Source organism: Cornus florida, unplaced genomic scaffold (assembly GCF_030987335.1).
Source record: "Cornus florida cultivar Cherokee Brave unplaced genomic scaffold, ASM3098733v1 CherokeeBrave_3.0.0_Hap2_Chr10, whole genome shotgun sequence".
NCBI classification, from domain to species: domain Eukaryota; kingdom Viridiplantae; phylum Streptophyta; class Magnoliopsida; order Cornales; family Cornaceae; genus Cornus; species Cornus florida.
Window position 1 is genome coordinate 104,277,303 of NW_026775580.1, and position 13,348 is coordinate 104,290,650.

General features: G+C 35.4%; 1 protein-coding gene across 5 annotated transcripts; it reads right to left on the bottom strand.

The window, feature by feature from the left end:
• Positions 1-647: 647 nt before the first annotated feature.
• LOC132276622 (uncharacterized) lies at positions 648-10,014 on the bottom strand. Of its 5 annotated transcripts, XR_009470906.1 has the most exons (5): positions 9,405-10,014; positions 5,162-5,260; positions 3,343-3,566; positions 2,148-2,304; positions 649-2,048 (listed from the first exon to the last, which is right to left on the bottom strand). XR_009470906.1 is itself a non-coding variant. In XM_059778138.1 (3 exons), the coding sequence occupies exons 1-3, from the start codon at positions 2,562-2,564 to the stop codon at positions 1,953-1,955; spliced, it is 342 nt and encodes a 113-aa protein (XP_059634121.1). In that variant the 5' UTR covers positions 2,565-2,802; the 3' UTR covers positions 648-1,952. The 5 variants fall into 5 exon arrangements, 2 of the variants coding, with proteins under 2 accessions (XP_059634121.1, XP_059634122.1); XR_009470907.1 differs by lacking the exons at positions 3,343-3,566; positions 5,162-5,260; positions 9,405-10,014 and adding an exon at positions 2,813-3,321 and having other exon boundaries at positions 648-2,048; XR_009470908.1 differs by lacking the exons at positions 3,343-3,566; positions 5,162-5,260; positions 9,405-10,014 and adding an exon at positions 2,382-2,462 and having other exon boundaries at positions 648-2,048.
• Between the last annotated feature and the right edge of the window lie 3,334 nt (positions 10,015-13,348).

Below are 13,348 nucleotides of genomic sequence, written 5' to 3' on the forward strand. Positions count from 1 at the left end.
GCTTCCGCTATGCTTTCTTTTGAGTTCCGTGACTTTATGAGAAGTCACGGATGTATTTTGGGAATGATGTACATTTCTTGGGATGTTGCTTTCATGTAAAAAGATTATTTACCCTTGGGGGCTTCTTTTGGTCTTTTTCTGATCTTTTTATTTCGCGTCGGCTCTCGTGAAATTCCGTGACTTCATAAAAGATCACTTTGGCATCATAGGGACGTTGTATATTCCTAAAAACCATGTTTATGTTTTCACTACTGCATTTCGAATCTGTTATCGAATCAAATTTCGATTCATTACAGAATGCACTGACTTGAAAAATTAGGACCGTCACATTTATTGTAATGTTTATTTATTAGAATCTTATTAAAATATGAAACGATTCAAGGAATATGAAAATTTCATAAAATCTGTGCAATGGATTATTCTTCAAAATTAGAATTTGGTGTCGAGTAAGTTGTAACCCGCCCGATCCCCACCACTATGTTCAGCGGGTGATTTGACGCTACCCATGGGCCCAAATTTGGTTACGAGAAAAATGACATACCATGTGGGTATGAATTCGTTGACATTTCCACAGTTTCATAAGATGTAAACATGTTTAAAAGTACAATAATATTTTCCTTCCACACGCTGCTGGTCTTTAGAGAAATTATTATATGGTATCCAAGAATCCAATACAGGCACAAGTAATTGTATCAAAAATGTACAAATTTAATAAATATATATACATACATATTTTTTGACGTATCTAACGTTGATTGGCCGGCCAAGGCCACTTGCACAAGAAAGACAAGACTGTTATCATGCATTAATAATTCATCCCACACCAACCTGCTGCCTACAATCCAAGTGTTAGTATGTAAAGTTTTAATGATTAGACTTTAGTGATCCACATCTACTGAAATCGGGCTTCGGATACCCTACCAAAACAGTAGTTCGTGCAATTGGTACAGTAAAAGCTTTGAATTTCATAGTTGGCAAACAAAAAGTCTCATTTCACAGGTGTTACTTTTCCATCAATTTCACTGTGAAAACCTGTCATGAGGTCATCTGTTAACGAAAGACTAAAGGGTTTCGGGATCAATGGTACAACCTCCCATCTTCAAAGAGGAGGGAAGTAGTTCGAGCATGTCGTGTGAGTATTTATTAATCTGAAAAATAAAAAATTTGGAACAAGATCCTCTCCGAACAATTTTCCTTCCAAACTTTCCTCAGATGAAATACAAAATACCATGGTAAGCACAAAGCAAAGTGGGACTGATCTGAAAAAAAATGTGTATATTAAAAAGAAATAACATGGCACCGCGTACCTCAACTCCCATTGCTCCGATGGAGAGTTGATACAATTCATCACTGAATTTTGGGAACATGATTTGCTTTCAAAGACTCCGGAGTTTTGCTCTTGCCAAATATCGTAGAAAGAAGGGTGCAGGAATGAAGAGGGTTTTAAAGCTCTTGCAACTGAGTACAAAAATGTGGTTTGACCACCAAAAACAGCCAGCAGATAAAGCTAGTGATTGTCTTCACGGAATGGGCACCTAATCGACGCGTGACTGTAAAGAAATAAAGAACTGTTGGCCATTGTTCTGCACTACAGATGACCTACGAGCTTTCATGACATCATCGTCAATACAGAAATGGCCGTACAGGAATGAAGAAAGGGAAAGCAAAACATTAACCAGCCTGTGAAGCAGCCATTTAAGAGACACGGAGAGATAGAGAGAGAGAGAGGTGGCACAGGATGCAAAAACAGAACATGCACAAACTTTGAAAAATGCAGCCACAATCGCAAGCAAATAATGAACTTCACAAAAGAAATATTCTATTCTTCATTTTGAAACAACCCACTGTTTCATTCTTTGGTGTTACTTTCAGTTCAATGTAGTCCTTGTAATTCTGACCCGCAGGTGAATGGGAACAATATAAGTTAAAGACATTGATTCTATAGAATCCAATCAACCCTTCAGTGAGTATTTATTCCCCGAAAAAGGCTGGAACTTTGGCTCTTCTTTCTGTTGGGGCTGCTCCAGTTTAGTCTCTTTTGCAGCTTCCTGCGGGATTAAAGATATAACCAGTGTTTAAGATTATATCAAAGGGCAACTCAACTGTTAGCAAATTAATTTTGGACACGGGAAGATGAATAAATTTACCTTTTGTGTTTCCTTAGCACGGTTTACATTTGAGCCCCCGAACACAAGCTTTCCCTGAGACCGACGAGAGGTACCTTGTGAACTAGACCCGGCACCACCATTGGTGACTTCAGGTCGTTTGTCTTTGGACCCAGAGGAAGCTCCGGAGCCTCTTGACCTGCATGAAGAAAAAGAGAGTTATTTGCTTAAATGATATCATGAAACAAGCAGAAATTGCAAACATAAATCTCGTACTGGATTATTGCATCTTTAAGTTTTTTAAGCAAACGAGGTCTCCAAACAACAGCAAATGCATAAACCAAATATTGGGTATTTTTTAAATGCTCACACTATTTGAACTGGTACGTACTTATCATCACCATTGTAGTACAAATGATGTATCATAATACCACATGAAGGAGAAACAATTTGCATCATACAATTGCATGCATGAAGTCATGAACAGGATTATGACAATCATCTAAGAGGTTCCAATCTGTGATAAGAAGTCACATAAGTAAACCTCAACAATTTATAAAGCACGGTGCTATTATCTCCAAACCCAGTAATTTCAGCTTTTAAATTTCAAATACAGCAACCATGTAAGTCTCATCGAATCCTAATCAAATCCCAAAACAAAATGAATGGTTGCAGTTCCAGATGATAAAAAGGGATCCAACCCTTACCTTCCCCTGGGCCAGAGATAATCATGAAGGGAATTAATTAGCAAGCACTAGTCTACATGAAAATTATTTTGAAAAGGTACAAGATAGAGAAATGCTCTTATAAAACCACCAACTAACATGGTTTACAAGCACAAATTGTACTCCACATCATGCACAAAAGCTAACAAAAACGAAGTTCCAACAAATCAACCTCAAGATCAGCGTGATATTTAGACTTGCCTTTTTTTATAGGAGTGGAAAGATTTGACAAGTTACCATTTACCAACCTGGTATCAGAAGGCGTTAATGAAAATGGGACACAGGAGAGAAGCATTTCACTAAGTTAAAACCCAGGATCCGACCATAGTAATTTTGTTAAAAAGGAGAAAGTTATGTTTATGCAATAAAGAGTACATGCTGGACTTGCATGGTTATATACCTCGCTAAATTTTGTGAGAAGTGAGCACCAACTAAGAACAACGAAATAACCATGACAAGAATGGAAACAAAGAGACTGAAACTGATATATGGCAAATTAACAAATATTGCACCTTCTGCCAGTGCCTGGCTTGCAGAAGCAGATGCAAGTGGTTTTTCCGGTTCCTTGTAGTCAAGTGGAGGTGAAAAATCCACCTCGTAGTCTGTTTCAATGATACTTACTGCATTAGAAGGATTTGTTTCTATAATGTCTATGTAATATTTTGTGTTGTTGTATGCCACCATAATACTATCCCCTGTGGTTAAGCAAGAAAAGTTCCTCAGCGTTGTCTCCAAACTGAATGAGAAAAGAACAAAAAAGTCAAATTAGGAGATCTACTCAAAGAATATGACAGAAACAAAAAGGGACCAACATGTTATTCTTATACCAGATATTTTATACAGATATTGAAGGCCAGACCATAAAATTAATGTGTGAAAATATTTTTCTAATCCCCAAAAAAGCTTCCATATAATGTCCAATGTGCAATTTAACAGTAAATATTAAAAATAAAAAATTGAAAAAACAAACTATGCAATCTTAAGTCACCGCTGTAAATGATCTTCTAATATATAAAAAAAATAAAAATAAAAATAAAACTATTAAAAAATGATTATAAAATATATATATATATATATATATATATATATATATATATATATCTCCAATTAAAAGAATATTTATGTTATTCTAATGACAGCTCAACACCTCATTTAGGGAAAGGAAAAAAAAAAAACATATTTATGAATTCTGTTTTGCTGAAGGTTCCATTTTACAATCTCACAACTAACACGTCACAAGAAGTTTTGTTCATTGCAGGGTTGGTCATAACAATGAAAACAATAGGTAAAATGCTTTCCCAAGATTTTTATTAAGTCATTTTGTATTTTCATAGTACTCAAACATTGCATGACAGAATACTCAGTAACCAGTGTTGTTTGAAAAAATTAACATGTTTGAAAGTGCTTAATTCAAGTACTCTGACAATACAACCAATACTCAGTAAACCAGACATCTTTCTTGTTGATAATTATAGCGATGCATTGTTTTCACAGCAGTTCAATGGTAATGAGAATATTTACCGAAGTTATTTAGAAAGGAAAGAAAAGGAAGAGAGAGAGAGAGAGAGTAATCATTTTGAACTGTTCAAAATCAAACAGCAATACAACATCAAAAATTGAAACATAAATCACACAATCTGATTTCTGGAAATTTCGATATAGAATATAATCAACAAACAAAGAAGAAACAAAAAAGAAAGTGAAAACCCCAAAACATGATGGAACACACACACGACCAAATTTCCACTGAATGTACCTTCAAGAAGCCTCCAAACTAAAGCAACAAAAATTAATGGGCAAATAAATAGCACAACCTTCTACCAACTGAAAAAATAAATATAAGAATAATGAACTCACATGGCTTTTGGGTTGGAAATATCCTAGAAGTCCTTCGTATGGGGTTTGCAGTTTAACACACATTCCCTTTGGAAGAGTCACATTTTTCTTTTTCTTTTTTCTAAATTGAGAGTCATTTTTTTTTTTGTTTTTTTTTGACAAGTTAAATAATTTAATTAAATAGTTATTTACGAATACTGACTGATGGAGTGGGGATTCGAACCTGGGCCTTTGGCCACAAGCAACACTTGCCCTACCACCGGGCTATCACACCACATCCAAATTAAGAGTCAAATTTTTCACTCGCACAATGTCTCCTTCTTGTAAAAGTAAATTCTCCATCTTCTAAAAGGAAGCAATTGAAAGTAATTCACGGAAAATAAATGCTTTGAAGATGCCCTAACAGTTACAACCTAATAAAAAAACACATGGACACCAAACATTGCATACGACAACATTATTGACCACCTACCCAATAAGGCAAGTATATCATACCTTCTTCTGCAATGAACTCCAAAACCCCAGAGTGAGAAACCCGCTCAGCAGCAGCATTGCAGAGATCAAACAACATTGGATAATCAATATGAAGAGATGCTGCAAGATTAAGTTCTATTTTAACATTTGAGATCAAAATTTCAAAAGAATAAAGAGAGAGAAACAGCTTTATTTAACTAAAGTAGAACATATGCCTTGACAGGGGTAAAAAATAAAAACAAGACAACTACCCAAGGCGGTCAAGTGCAGAGGGAGGCATTATAACTGAATCAACACAATTAAACAAGATTAATACATTCCCGGGGCAAAAATAATTAAATTGAAAGAAAACAAATTCGATGCAGTGCAAATGGGATAGGATTTTCTTCAAACAGTTGAAGATTCTAAGAAGACTAGACTGAGATCACATTAATAGGGGCAGCATTGTTTACTGAGTTTAAGTCATTTAGTTAAGTCATAAATCTATCTTATTTTTATGTTTAATGTTTTCCTTTCTTTCGGATTGAGTTGTGGGTGTTTAAGTTATTCGTTAGCCTAATCTTGCTCTCTGTTCTTCCTTTCTTCAAATTTATTTGTTCTCTTTCATAGCTGATTGCATTAGTTGGTATCAGAGCAAGTTCTGGTCCGGTGGTTTCGTGTAAGGTTATTGGATATCTCTCTTAGGTTTTGCAACATGCCACCAAGAAGAAGAAACCGGCCTCGCAGACCAGCCGTTCGTCCTCATCAGAACGCAGCATTTGATCAACAACAAGTGCTTGCTGTGATAGAAAATCTAAGAAGGCAGATTGAAGCTTTTGCCTGCGTGTTGCGCAAAACCCGGCCACTTCTCAAGATGGCGTCAAATCTGAGGGGGAAGACAATCTGGAATAGGATTTTGTTAATCCTTTTTGCAGAAACGCAGCACCTAAACCAGCACCTATTCTATTTGAAGAAAGGTGTTGGGTTGGTAACTTTAACGAGGAAATTCCTGACTTTGGATGACATCTTAGTGGAGAAGAAAAGCAACTTTTGCTTGAGGAAGATGATGCAATCATGGTAGTCGAGCCAAACTATGATTACCCGGAGGAAGAAGATGACAGTATCCTATATGGTGATATAGGTGAATTCTTGGTAATGCAAAAGTCACTGCTGATTCTGAAACACGAGGATGATAGAGTAGAGAAATTCAACAGGACAAAGGAAGAGGATGATGACAAGAAATTTTGCTAATGAAGGTGAGCAACATGGATTAGTTGATGATCAATAAAAGACACAGGGTAACATCGATACGTTTGCTCAAATGATGTTCCATGGTATCCATTGTGAGATATATATTTTGGGAAGATTGTAAAAAATATATATTCTGTAATTGGCAACTTTCGGTGTCAAAACAAGTCCTAGCCAAGTTGTAAATTCAAGCTATTATATCGGGATCTACAGCGACTGCGAAATTGGAAGATTGTTCAAAGTTACCATAACTGAGATCATTCGAGAAAGGTAAGAACAACACTTTAGGGAGTTTAGAAGGTTGAAGAAAACCGAAATATTCAATTCTGCCTAGTGGGAATCGGTAGCAAACTTTGGTTCATAAAAGATTTGTTCACTGCCAACCTTGAACCGGTACCACAATTGGGAACCGGTAGCCAAAGTGCATCGGAAAGGCTTCTAACCTTCTTGAACCGGTACCAATTTTTTTTAAGGGTAAATGTTAGGAGTTAGTTGGTGCCAAAACTCGAACCCATGCGCTCCAAGAGCCAACGGGAGGCATCTTACCAGCTAGGTTAGGAGACTTTGGCGAACCGGTACCAAATTTGGGAACCGGTACCAGAAGTCCTTCTTGAACTAGTACCAAATTTGGGAACCGGTACCAAGAGTCCTGACAAGAGTCCTGACAGCATTAGAACTTCAATTTTCTTATCTGTTTGATTCCTTTTTGGACCAAACTTCCTTCCAAGTCCTATACACGAAATTTTCTATATTTTCAGAGGGACTAAAACATTCTAAATTCTATATAAACCTTGTCATACACATAGGTTTATTCACGGCTTTTGCATACAAAATTTAGATCTATTAGAGAGCCATCTTTGAGAGATATTTTTATTCAGAAAATCACATTTTCTGATTTTATTTTTGAGAGCACACATAAACACAAAAGTAATTTAGTAATGTTGTTCTCTATCTCATCGGAATTGGAGCATAATCAAAGATTCAAAAATTCCGGAAAAGCAGAATTCATTCATTCTTCATCAAATTCAGATCTAGAAGAAAAAGGGTGAAGCAATCATACTTTGAAGGGGTCAAAGCATTCGTGGAGTGTTGTCTAATCTACCTGCAACTCTTCTACAGTGATTGAGAGTAAGCCTGAGGTCGAAAGCTGTTGGACGGGGGAGTCGCAAAGTCAGGAATTGTCAGCAATTGATTTTTGGTAAAACGATAAGGTGTGAGACTGAGTCAAAATTCGGTATACTTTGCTTCAAACATAGTGGATCGTTTATCTCAGGACTGCTTAGTCCAACGAAGTTTTTTCTGTTACAATTGATTTATTCTACCAATTGAGGTTCCCTCGACAAAATCCTGGTGTCATCTCTCAAACTCTGTTTACTTTACTTGCACTTTATTTTTGCTTTGTGGTTTGATTTTAGTTTTATTTTGGTGAAATTAAAATAAGTAAAAATTGGATAAATGAGTAAGTTGAATCTATTTGCCATCTCTCTGAGTTATCTATTCATATTATATTCCACAACCATTCCGCTGCGCACACTCAACATCCATATCCATCAAAAAACTAAGTTTCACCACAATAACGTTAATCATGATGACAATTATGATAAAAACAATAATTTAACTATAATGTCACCACAACGAAGCAAATCGTGAGTTTGATACTGATAAAACAGAAATTTAGTGAAAATAATAATAAAAAAATACATATAATATTTTTTATAACAATCAAACCAATACAAAGAATCTATATAGATGACATAGTAAGCACAACCAGCACTCGGTTCCTTAATGACCAAGTGATGTATTGACAAAATAACGAAGTAAAAGAAAGGTGCAAACTGCAAGATAAATGATTACCAGCTATGAAATTAATCAGACACTTCATTTAAGAAAGCAACATAATTCACTGTCGTAGATTGCATGACCTGTGTTCTACAGTTACTGGTTTCTAGCTTGCCGGTTACCAATGGTCCAAAGCTTATGTTAAGAATGTAGAACTATGTTTAGAATCTGTACCCCAATAGAAAACAATATAGAGACGGTCACTCAACCCATTAAATATAAACCAACCTCTTGAATCAATAAGGTTTTAAAAAACTAGAACCAAAGTAAATGGAATAATTTTAGGGAACAAAAAAACATAGTATAATGCAGGTAACTAAAATATGTCCATTATTTGTGCTACAAGAAATACTAAGAAGAACCAAAAAAAAAAAAAAAACTAATAAATTCAAACTTGTAGGTAAACAAGTGTCAAAATGGAAAATGTAAGTAAGGACAATGCAAATATATAACATCTAATATAGAGACTACAAAGCCATATGACCGTGTGCAAAAGGAGGAAAGTGTAACTCTTTTTCCTGTGGGGAGCTGAGAAATGTTCATCTACGGGGTAAAAGTTCACTGTAGCTTGCCATATTTGCTACTACAGTTGGTTCTTGTAATTAAGGAAAACCCCACAATCTGTCTTCATATAAAATAGGTTTTCATTCCTCAAACAATATCAAGATTGTGGTAAATTCATTAGCACCTCCATAATAGCACACACAAAACCACAAATTCATTGATAAACATATATTTTCAGGGTAATACCAGAATCTCGAGTCAATTTATATAATGAATTAATGATCATCTCTGAAGTTAACCATGTTTTTCCACCTTTAAGCGAAATATATGGGCATGTTAAATTTGTGTATTCTATGGTCTCATTTTTCACTTCGATTTGATTTTAACTCTAGAGCTACACAAAGACCTTCCAAACTTGCAAGAAAATAAAACGTCAGTTTAATAGTGTTCCAATCCAACACAACCATTATCATCAAATTATGAAATATTCAGAAAAAAATATTTTGTTACACAAAATTTACGGACGGATTCTAGAGTTGTTGCTGTTATTAGATTCGGCTAGCAGAGGAAATGATATGAAAACAAAGAAGCATTGATTTATTTTCATCAATACAAAAAAGAAAAAACTTGTATATCAAAAATACTAACCAAACCATTCCAAACAAAAACTAAATTAATCAAAGGAGTAACTTACTTAGGACTGAAAAACCTGTAACCAAGTTTTTCTCCGGCATTTTGTCGAACAACTTGCGTGCATATTCAACGTCCTTCCGTTCATTAAATCCAATCACACATGTTGAAGAGAAAGTTCGGATTCGAACGCTTCGGCATCAATCGCCAACCAATCTACAACTTCGAGCGACCACCTTGCTCTCGTTCTGGTGGTGCTGCTCACAACAATTACGAATACACCGACCTAGACAACATTGAATACGATGATCGAGACGCTACCAACATGGCCGCCGTCGCCAATAACGCCGCGAAAATGTTGATGATATTGATTTCGGTAATATATCCAGCGAAAGAGAAGGTGGAGATGTGTAGGGACGATGATGAGGATGTTTCGGTATAGATTTTTCTGAGAAAGATGTGGGTTTCATGTTGGCGTCGGATGCACTTCGTGTTGGGTATGATTCCGACGAGGAGGTTATGCTGTTGTCAAGGCCATTCATGAGGGAATGTGGAGCACGATTTCGATGATAATCCAATTGTTGTTGAAAAGAAGAAGATTGATACACCACGGAAACAATTCTCGGATCAATCTTGAAGCACTTATTAACTTAACTGGTTGGCCACCCACATATTTTTCAAGCAAGAACGTAGATTTGACTTTGAACCTGAAAAAGAAAATTTATACCTCGGAGGGCATTATAGTCTCTACGGGCATGTTAGAAGTTACTCCCTTTTTAATACTATTATTAGTTATTGGAAGGGCAAATAAGGCAGTTAATCAGATGATAAAAATATTAAAATGTCATTTTTGTAATCAAATAAAAAAATACAAAATAACAATTTAATTAATGTAAAATTATTATATTTTTTATATTTGAGATATATATATATATATATTTAACTATAACAGTCCAAAAGTCCTTCTTTACAATATTTTTTTAATTTTTGAGGGATTTATATACACAAAGTAAATAAGAGTGATATTATTTACTCAAAAAATAAACATTATGGGTGCTTTAGATACAATATACTTTTAAGTGCAACATCTTTATTTGCACAAATTTATAACTTGAGGGGTAATTTTTGTCACAGAAACATTACCACTGTACTTAACCCTAATGATATTATATAAATATATAATTCAGAATGTAATATACTTAACAATATAAAAGTGATTAGTGAACTACGACTAAATCTGAAAAAATAAATAAATAAATACTACAACTAAATGAGGTAATAATCAATATCGATAGTTTAGATATAGATATAAGAGAGAAATTAGAATTCCAAACAGAGCTCCATTAGTATAATTTTTCTAACGGCCAAATATTCTTGGTAATAATTTATAATTATTTAATACAGGTTATTGATTCTCATTACTTATGATTAATGGATATTACCCACGTGTCCTATTTATTTACAATTTTTTTTTTTTTCAAAGAACTTATTTACCGTAGGCTTAGTTTAGTATGGAGAAATAAATGAAATAAAATGAAATGATCATTTTTATTTTATTATTTTGTTGCAAATATAAAATGATAATCACCATTTCAAGTAATGGTAATAAAAGGCAATGGCGGTGGTGGTGGCTGCGATGGAAGGTGGTGGCGGAAGGGGGTGGCAGTGGCAATAATGGTGGCAAAAGGCGGTGGTTGTGGTAGTGGTAATGAAAGATAGTGGTGGTGGCCAAAGTTTTTATTCATTTGAATGAATTTTCATTTCATTTCATTGGTTTATACGTGAAATGTACTTTCATTCCTTGAAATGGATTTTCATTTCAAGTGAATGGTCATTCCCACTTTTATATTAAATGTTATGTCTGCTGCATTTAGTGTGCATGAATTGAATGAAATGCAAGTGAAAATGGAATAAGAATGGAAATAATATGGAATGACCATTTTCATTTTATTGTTTGATTGTAAATATGAAATCTGTAGAAATGAAATGATAATAACCATTTTACTGTTTGGTTTGACCAATTTTAAATTTAGAATGAAATAAAAAAAAATTGAATTCTCCAAAATATCCCTCTTAATAACAAATAAATTAAATTAACAAAATGATATTATTTAATAATTTTTTTAAAAAATAAATGGTGGCGGTGGCAGATCGTGGTGGAGGAGGAAAGCGGTAGTGGTGTAGGTGGTAGTGTTGAAAGGCAACGACGGTCGCAATGGTGGAAGGTGGGGGTGGAAGGTGGCAGTGGTGTTGGTGAAAGGTGGTGGCAGTAGTGTGGTGTTTGTTGTCGAAGGAGATAGTGGTGTAAGTGGTGGTGATAGAAACCAATAGAGGTTATTATGATGGTGGGGGGAGGTAGTGAAGGTGGTGGTGGTCGTGGTGGAAGGCAATGGTGGCGGTGGTGGAAAGTGGCGGCCGTGGTGGCGATGAAAGGTAGTGGAAGGTGATGGAGGTTGTGGTGCTAGAAAGCGACTATAGCGATAGTGGTGGTGGTGGAAGGTGGTGGAGGTTATGGTGGTTGAAGGAGATGATGGTGGAAGGCAATAGCAGTAGTGGCAACTGCGACAGTAATGGTGGTGGCAGTAGTGGCGATGGTTGTGGTGGTGGAAAGTGATGACAGTTGTGGTGGTGGAAGGAGATGGCGGTGGTGGCGGCAGCGGTGATAGAAGGCGACTGCGGCGGTTGTAGTGATGGTGGTGGAAGATGGTGGCGGAAGCAGTGAAAGGTGGTTGTGGAAGGTGTTGGTGAAAGATAGTAATGGTGATGAAAAGTGGCGGCGGCGGTGAAAGATGGTTGTGGAAGGTGGTGGTGAAAGACAGTGACGGTGATGAAAAATGGCAGTGGTGGTAGAAGGCGGTGGCTATGGTGCAAGGTGGTGGCGGTGGTGAAAGGCGATGGTAACGTTGGCGGTGGTGTTGAAAGGCAATAGCGGTGGTGATGGTTGTGGCAAGGGAAGGTGGTGTTGGTGGTGAAATTCGGTGGCGACAGCGGTGGTGGAAAATGGTGTGCGATGGTGAAGGTCGATGGCGGTAGTGGTTGTGAAAGGCAGTGGTGGTGGTGAAAGGCGGATGTGGTTGTGGCTGAAGGTAGTGGTGGTTTTGGACTTGGAACATGATGGTTTTTTGAAAAGTTGATTTTTAAAAAAAAATTACTTAGGAATGAAATAGTCATTTCATAGGTTTAGTTGTGGAATGGATTTTTATTCTAATGAAATGACCATTCCCACTTTAAATTGTATACCAAACAAATAAAATGTTAGAATCAACATTTCATTCATACACACCAAACGTAACATAAGGGAATGGTTGGAATGGAATAAGTCTATTCATGAAATTAAAAATAAAATAAATAAATAAAATCTTAATGTAAAATAAAATATGTTAAATCTAAATAACCATGACAACAATATTTAAGCAGAAGAAATAAAATATGAAATAAATGGGAGAAATAAAATATTGTAAACAGCAAAATCATCTGTGTGTGTGTGTGTATATATATATATAAATAAAACTCCTCATTTCCTCCTTTATTTGAAAGGAATGCGGTGGGCATAGAGAGATAAAAGCCACCCTTTCTCATTTTTCCTTTTTTACCACCAATCATGAAGGGCATGTTCTTGACTCTTTGCATCCATTGGCACCCCTCTTTACCAAATGCAATCAAACAAACGAAACCACTTTATTCTTTCAAATATTTGCTTCCCATCAAAGTTTCATCTCTTTACGAAATGCAATGATTAATTTTTTTTAGATGAAAAAAATAAATTAAATTTTTTTTTATTTAAATAAAGCTCTATTTGATAAATAGTTTTAATAGTTAATTCTTAATAAATTACTTTGTTATTTAATAATTCAATATTAAGACTAATTATGAACCCTCACAATTCACTTTGAGAGATAAATGAAATATTACTGAACTACAACCTTTAATAATTATAGATAATAATTTTATGCTTCATAAATATTAATAACACCCGAATTATTTCAGTAGTTATGTATGTCCACTATG